The 8,154-nt window shown below is 40.1% G+C and overlaps 1 protein-coding gene across 2 annotated transcripts in view; it reads right to left on the reverse strand.

Moving 5' to 3' along the window:
• rbbp5 (retinoblastoma binding protein 5) overlaps window positions 1-7,509 on the reverse strand; it is a 14,076-nt gene extending 6,567 nt beyond the window's left edge. The window contains exons 1-10 of one of the 2 annotated variants that reach the window (XM_024270242.2): window positions 7,325-7,509; window positions 6,066-6,091; window positions 5,791-5,963; window positions 3,600-3,740; window positions 3,369-3,531; window positions 3,090-3,199; window positions 1,740-1,859; window positions 1,492-1,645; window positions 359-430; window positions 159-276 (exon numbers count right to left, since the gene is read on the reverse strand). In XM_024270242.2, the coding sequence (XP_024126010.1) occupies window positions 159-276; window positions 359-430; window positions 1,492-1,645; window positions 1,740-1,859; window positions 3,090-3,199; window positions 3,369-3,531; window positions 3,600-3,740; window positions 5,791-5,963; window positions 6,066-6,091; window positions 7,325-7,343 (1,096 nt within the window). In that variant the 5' untranslated portion in view covers window positions 7,344-7,509. The remainder of the gene's footprint in view (window positions 1-158; window positions 277-358; window positions 431-1,491; window positions 1,646-1,739; window positions 1,860-3,089; window positions 3,200-3,368; window positions 3,532-3,599; window positions 3,741-5,790; window positions 5,964-6,065; window positions 6,092-7,324) is intronic. The other variant, XM_024270243.2, reaches the window with a different exon arrangement.
• Between the last annotated feature and the right edge of the window lie 645 nt (window positions 7,510-8,154).

Consider the following 8,154-nt stretch of genomic DNA (forward strand, 5'->3'; position numbering starts at 1 on the left):
AGGGAAGTCTGGGCATCTTTGCTTAGACTGCTACCCCCGCGACCCGGTCCCGGATGAAGCGGAGGAAGATGGATGGATGGATGGATTTCTAGTTCTGGAAATAATCCCCATAAATGAGATGAAGTGACTGCAGACTTTTCATGAACTGTCTTCCCTACCCGTCTGCTCCGGTTCACTTTTGTCTTCATCTTCAATGTCAAACTCAGATTCCCGCTCCTCGTACTCCACGTTCTCATCCAGCTCTTTAAAGTCTGGAGCAAAGGCGCTCCAGTTTTCCTGACAAACACAGAAGAACCCATCAGCATGAGGCTGGAGCTCGTCCTCCTCCAGTCTCTACCAGCAGACGACACAAACGTACCACTTGGTTCTGAGCCCAGATGGACACCACTCCACTGGAGATGGAGGCGATAATCGGTCGAACTGGATGCCACTAAAACACGTGAGGTGAGAAAAGAGGGACAGTTTTAAAACCGGGTTTCCTCTGCGACCGTCTTCATGTCAGTCTTATGCTGCGTTCACACCGCCAGCGCGTTCAAGCGCCACTTTCAATGACAAGTCGGTGTAAACGTGTGAAGTTCAGGTTTCTGTGTTGAAATCTCTCATGTTCACACGCGTCTGTTTTCAGGGTCAATGTACAAAATGAGAAGATAAAATAGGTTGAACTTTGATTTGGGAGTGACGTCTGGACGCCAGCTCTTTATTCACAGAAGTGCTAACAGGAAGTTTATCATGAAGACACGAATAAATGACCCTTTTCATGTGAGGTTCACAGGGCCGTGAACGTGACACGCAACTTCCAGTTAATGGATTTGGACCGGGAAACCAAAGAACAGAACGCTGTTTAACACAGTTTACATAAATAATAAACGTAAATTTACCAATTTTAACAGAAAAATATGGAATATTGATTTGATGAACGTCCTGCTGAACTGTATTTTCATTTCCTGTCTTAGATCGTTCATAAATCTAAATACAAATGTGAATTATCCTTCAATATTTGAGGTTGTATTGAAGATATCATTTGAGCAGATTTCATCCTAACGGGTTCTATTTTGACTGATGTTATTCACACGTGTTTTCAGAGCGATCAGCACCAAAACTGATGGAAATTCATGTTGGTCACATGTAATAACAGGAGCAGCCAAGATGCTCATCGCTGCATGATGTGTTTAAACTGCACCCAAGGCTACATTTAGTTGTAATCAGAGGTATTTGTTGTTTTTCGGGGTATTTTAAGGGGTAATTGTAAAAGTAGAAAAGCACAGTGAATATTTTATGAAGTCACGCATTGTCAGCTTTCAAATGAGAGCGACAAAGGTTCACCAGATTTACACCGCTGGGACATTTCCCAGCAAACCTCTTCCAACTGCAGGTACGTGTGCGAGTATCAAATAGCGAGAGTTCAGCGTGAACACGAATGCTAAAAGCGGATCACACGGCCGGCGTGTACGCAGCATAACTGAGTCGAACGAGCAGGTGAATCCTCCTTACAGCGACGTCCAGCAGCAGCTCTCCTCTGGTTCCATGCAGGATCTTCACCAGATTGCCGATACTCTTCTCCCAAATGTAGAGAGCGTGCTGCCGGGCGGAACCGGCCACGATGTACTCCCCGTCTCCCGAGAAACAGCAGCGCTTCCATGGAGTCCTGAGGGGGGACAGCAGGGAACGAGGGATGGTACAAACGCCCCAGAGGCTCCACCTGAAATGTACCAACCTCCTCCTGGTGGGAGCCCACTCACCTGTTGACCAGGTCCTGCAGCTTCTGCATGGGTTCTGGCTCTCCGTCCCTCCCACAGGTCAGGATCTCTCTGCCATCGTACACTCTGATGATCCGATCTGCTGTGTTTATGAGGAAGCAGCTGCACCCAAAAGAAAAAACATCTGAGTCCAGAACCGGCACAAGAACCACTGAATGAATGACTGAATGACTCCCTCAGCCCAACAGCTGAGATGGAGAAACACAAACACCAGAGAATATAAACTCTGACTTCAGCAGGAGTCGTGCTTCAGTGAAAAGCTCAGACCTCTGAGTATGGAGGAGACATAAGGTGGAGGAAAGAAGAAATTAAAAAGAAAAACTACAGAAGCTGCATTACCTGTTATAATGCTTTTAGTTTTAATGCTTTTTGCTGAGAGTAGTGCCTGAATATGATGAAAATTGTGATGCAATTTACTTTAATAGCTGAAAATGCAAAAGCTATTTGTTAAATTTGTTAAAAGACTGGAAATTTCCTTAAAGAACTTTGAAAGTGCTGAAGTTGACCTGCGGTTCTGAAACATCTGGAGTAAAATTGCTTAAATTGCCAATTCGGTAAAAACATTTGGTATGTTGCTTAAATATGAGCTAAAATACAAATCAGCCCAAAAAGTGTCAGCAGATGCTGAATTAGCCATAAAGAGTTACCACATCGCTTAAATACTAACTAAACTCCAAAATATCCTAACATTCCTCAACAACTTAAATTAGACAAAAACATTAGAATAGAAGCTAAACTCTAAATTAGCTTAAAAAACCAAAGTAGTTAACAAATTAGCCAAAAATGTTAGCATGTTGCTAAAATATGAGGTAAACCTGAATCTTTTTTTAAATAATATAAATTCAAAAAATAGCCCATGAGTTTATTTAAAGGTTTGTTGCCAACATAAACATTTTGAAATGTGAAGACTTTCTCATTCATTTCCTATGGAACATATTTTGCAAAATATTTCAAAAACTATAAAGTTTATGAAAACCAAAAACATAAGCTGTAATCTTCTAAACGAGCCGAACGTTTTGATCCCAAGATCACTGAAATCATTGAGTTTTTACGAGCTGAAAAACGTACGGACAGGAGCAGGAGAATCCCTTAAGAAGATCTAAAATCTAAAAAGAAATCGACAGTTTCTCTTTAAGTGGGCAAACCTACAAGATCTGAAGAAGATCAAATCCTCATTTCCTCCAATGTAAGCTGCATGTGGACTTTAGATCCACTCAGTTTACAGTAAAAATAATCCAGAAGTTCAACCTCGTGATTCCTGAGCTGAAACTCCGAGGAAGTTACAGTCCTTAAGCTCATCCACATTTCATCCCAGATCGAGCAGATTCCCACCTGCCCTTCCGTGCAAATTCGATGGACTTGATGGCGGTTGTGTTGCTGGTTCCTGTGGTCACTCTGAATGAAGCCACCAGCTCCTGTGTGTCTGTGTTTAGCACCAGAATCTGCAACACAAGAAGGAAACGTGTTTTTAGAAGACTGGGACGGACGACACCAACTCATGGATCACTCTGGAAGCCGTTCCAGACCAAACGTCTGTTGATTCTTCTGAAACATGTCAGTAAAGTGACAGATTTCTGTTTCCAGGACAGTTTTCACAGTTTGCTGTCTGACCTTTCCTTTAGCATTGCCGGTGTAAATGTACTCTCCTCGTCTGTCAAAAGCTGCCACCACGTTCAGGTCCGAGTCGTCGTCCACCGGCAGCACCACGTGTTTAGAGTCGGACAGCGTCAGCAGGACCGGCGCAGACTTCATCGGACACACCAGAACTTTGTCCCTGAAATCACAGATTCAAAGTCTGGAGAAGAAGCTCCTGCACAGGAAGAGACGCTGCTGAACACCTACATGTCTCTGGGGTGGCACTGCAGTTTCAGGATGGGTGAAGGGAAGCGGAACCTCTGGTCGCAGTCTCCGGTCAGGACGTCCCACTGGGACACGATGTTGTCTGTGGAGGCGCTCACCAGTTTGTGTCCGTCCCGACTCCAGCTGGTTCAAAACACAAGACCCTCTTTCAGACTCTTCTTAACCGCGGTCCTCGAGGGCTCGGATTTATCATAAACTCACAAAGAGCAGTTCAGAAAAACCTCCAGCTTAATCTGTTGTTTAAAAGTCAAATAATATTATTCAGTTCAGACAGACCCTCTTCGTTATTGAAAAGTCTATTGAGTTCCTACAAGTTTCTCCAAGTTCAATTTTAGACTTTTTAAGGCCATGCACGTCGGAAATTAAGAGCAATTTCTTAGTCCATTTCAATTTTATCAATTCATTTATTCCTAATTTACGATCAAAGCTGCAGCTTCTTGTTTGTGGTCTGATGCTCTTTTTTCAAAACAGCAGTGAGTATTAATTACATCAGTGAATAACAACCTGCTCTCCCGATGTTTATTTACATCATTTCATCAAAACAGTCTTAATAAAAGTAACATTTTTGTCATGAAATATGAAACAAAGAAGCTTCAACCAGCACAATTCCAAGACTTTTTAAAAGCTTTTTAAGGTATTATTTACAAATTCAATGTTTTTAAGACTTTTTAAGACCCGTGAGAACCAACAGACGACACGCTTCCTCCTAACTGAATGTTCAATGTGACTTTGTTTAAACTTCTCTGAACACAAAATCCATTTTATACAAACCTGACAAACTTCTCCAAATGGTTTTACAATCACCGACTTAGTGGAATCATATTTAGGTAAAGAATCCCTGAAAGCTGAGATACATGAATGTATGATAGAGAGGAAGACGCTCCAGGCTGGTTTGGTGGAAAACACGGACAGCAGCAGGAAGGGATAAAGCGGCGCCACCGCGGCAGCTTTGCTCTTTTGACCACATTTGATTCTGCTATAAATGTCTTTTCACAAGTTTTATGGCGTCGCTGCAAAAGGATTCAGTCACATCTATTACTTCAATACATGTCCCTTATCAGAACTTGTTTTCTCATTTGATCCTCCTCCCAAAATGAAAGAAATCCAGTTAAAAACAATAACATATATCCATGTAAAGAAATGTAAAGGTTAAGATTTAATATACAGGATAATGTAAATGCCTCATGTGTCAAAATCATATTGAATGAAAACTCTGATGATTGTAACTCATGTTTCTTTGAACGATTTTTACAACTGGATTTCGACAAAAACTAAATTCCTCAATTTAGCTATATAATATTTAATTTGGTTTTATTAAGAAAGACAAAAGAACACAGTTTTTGTTTAATAATTTTAGGGAAATATTTCATTCACAAATGTCATTTTTTTTAAAATAAGTCCTAATCTTTTGTTTTTCAGAAACGTTTTGAATCTTTATGTTTGTCTCTTCAAAGGCTAGAAAATGAAATTGCTTTGAAACTTTTATATAATTTATCGATTTATTCAATCTAATGCATTTTTGTTCTATTTGATTATAGTTTTGGGTTATTTTAATACATTACAATTATTCTACTTTATCTATTCTATATAATGTTTTTTTATTCTTTTATTGTCTGCTCAGACTTTATTACTGTAAGCTGCTTGTAAGATGGTACATCTCTGTACTTACAAAAATGCAAAATAGAAAAAGTAAAACCAAAAAGTAAAAACACAGAAACTTTGCCAAAAATAGCAAAGTAAAAGTTGCCAAAAACTGAAAAGAAAAACACTACTCTGAAAACACTTCTGCTTGTTTGTCTGTTTATTTTCTAGACTCTTTAAAGGCTCTTGTGTTTATATGTCCAGAAATGTCTCAAACATCTCTGCGTCGGCTCCATAACTAAAATTCTTCATCAAAATTGAATCTTAACTTATCAAGAAAAAACAGGTAAGACAAAAAGGATCTTAAGAAAGTCAATGCCAACACTTCTCATGATCTCACCAGAACAAATCAGGATAATTAAGGTTTTTTAAAATGTATTTAGCTTCTCTGACACAGAACAAAAGTACAGTTTAAAATGCTGAAAAACACGAGTCCGCTCATTTCCTATCCAACCATCCTACTAAGATTTCAATACTGAAACATGATGACCGCTGGAGCACGGTGGGGCAGCGATCCCAGGGGACACCTTACCACAGAGAGCAGACGGGATGGATGTGTGCACTGATGATTTTAGCGATCCCCCTCGTGAGGAAGTCCCAGATGACGATGCGCCCGTCATTGCAGCCGACAGCCAGCAGGGTCCCCCAGCGGTTGAAGGTGCATGTGAGCGCCATGCTGATGCAGTCCAGAGTGCCATCCGCCTCCTGCACACAATCACACGTTTCCAAACCACACGTGAAACCAGGAGCCCAGACAGCAGTCTGTCCAAGTCATGAGACCTCCAGGAACCAAAGCTGGTGGCTCACCTCTGGATAGTTCTGCCCAAACGACTCTGAAAACACAAAGATCAACTGTTGATGACAGAACAGACGGACTCGATATATCTAGTCATTCCTTCAAATCCACTCAGTAACTGAGCTGCTGCTTAATTTAAGATTTTTACGTTACTTAACAGAACAATGTAAACATGTTAAAGGAGCTAAACAGAATGTTTGTCCTGTCGCTCTCTAGTCTCACTCTCCTGTCGCTCTCTAGTCTCACTCTCCTGTCCCTCTCTAGTCTCACTCTCCTGTCCCTCTCTAGTCTCACTCTCCTGTCCCTCTCTAGTCTCACTCTCCTGTCGCTCTCTAGTCTCACTCTCCTGTCCCTCTCTAGTCTCACTCTCCTGTCCGTTTTTTGTAATTCTCAATAAAAACACTTTTTGTGTATTTTTTCTGTTCACATGATTTGCATTTAGAATGTCACAGTGAGCATTTAATTGTGAAAAATGTGAAACATTTCTTGTGAACCCAGATTTAATGCTGACAAAAGGGGTTTTTATATACTTAAAATTATGGTCTTTAAATATTAAATTCACAATAATTTTAGTATAAATGTATTCAGATAATGTTTTGTTCTAAGTGGAGAAATAAAGAATAAACCACTGCTAAAGATACTTCCATTGTTTATTTGGATTGAATGTTATTATAAAGGTTTCAAAGAATGCTGACAGATGGTTTTCCCTCAACAAATTTGACTGTGCAAAGAGTCTGGACACCCTGATATACAGCACATCCCGGTTGAGACTCCGCTGCAATAATAATAATAATAATAATAATAATAATAATAATAATAATTTGGGAGGTCAAACTTAGAGCAAAGGAACTTCAGTTTTTTGTCTTTAAAATTCTTCAAACTTTGCTGGTATTTTAATAAATGAGGACCTCATAATTCTAAAAGTAAAACTTTAATCCAATCGTTCAACTCTTGATACATTTGAAACGCGATAAACACAAAAACAAAGCATCCATTCTGAGGATGTTGTCCCGAAGCTGCTGATGCTAACAGCATCTCTGCTGCCATTTCAAAACAACAAATTCAGCGGAGAAACTCGAATATATTCAGCTTTAAACTAAATCAACCTAACAAAGTTGAACGTTTCATTACACTTTGGAGTAACTATTTAAGTCGTTTTTATTTGAACGCCGCTGAGGTCTTTGCTGTTAGCATGCTAGGCTAATGCTAATCACAACAAAGTCGGCTCTGTGAAGACAAACTAAAAACAGAAACAAATGATGGTGGTTACCGAGCAGTTCCAGATTCATTGTTGTAAATCTGTGAATTCACAATCCGTTAATGGCTTGAAAAGACCAAGTACTTCACAAATTTCAGCTCGTTTTCCTTCACATCTGCTCCTGCTGAAAGATGTGGCGCCGAGCCTCCAGCAAGGACCCCGACCGGTGCGACCGGAGATGTGCCTGTACAAAATAAACGAGCCGACTGGAGATGACAGTCTGTCTTTAATTTTAAAATTCTGAAAATGTTTTATAAACAGGCACAATACAAGTTAAAATTAGCATAAAGCATACTAGAAAGTAAATGTCAAGTCGCTTAAGAGGGAAAGAAAATTAATAATAAAAAAGAAACAGTAATTAAATAAGACAATAACATCTATAATAGAACGATTGGTGGAGGGTATTCATTTACAATTGTGTCATAAATTGTTTTCAAATCCTTAAAAATGGTCAGAATGCTTCTGTTCCTCTTCAGAAGTCATGACAGCCACTGCTCTCTGCTGCCCTCTGCTGGTTTGCTCTGGAAGGTTTCTCGTTCATCTTGGTTTGTGTGTCTGTTTTCTCCACAGCTGCACAGGTTCAAACCAGCCTGTGTAATCTGGAACTCATACTCCCTGATCCATGCAGTTCTGCAGTCGTCTTCATCCCTTCACAGCCATACATGCACCCACATTTACTATGATGAATGTTCGAGCCAGTCTTCATTTTCTGGATGGATGAGCTCGCCTTCGACACGCCATCAAAACTTTGGAAAGCAAAATTGCTAACTTTTTTTTTTTTTAAATTGTCCTGTCCAACAGCTGAGCAAAAATACGAGCTGAGAGCCTCTAGTGTTAGACAG

This window comes from Oryzias melastigma, linkage group LG5 (genome assembly GCF_002922805.2).
Source record: "Oryzias melastigma strain HK-1 linkage group LG5, ASM292280v2, whole genome shotgun sequence".
Classification (NCBI taxonomy): domain Eukaryota; kingdom Metazoa; phylum Chordata; class Actinopteri; order Beloniformes; family Adrianichthyidae; genus Oryzias; species Oryzias melastigma.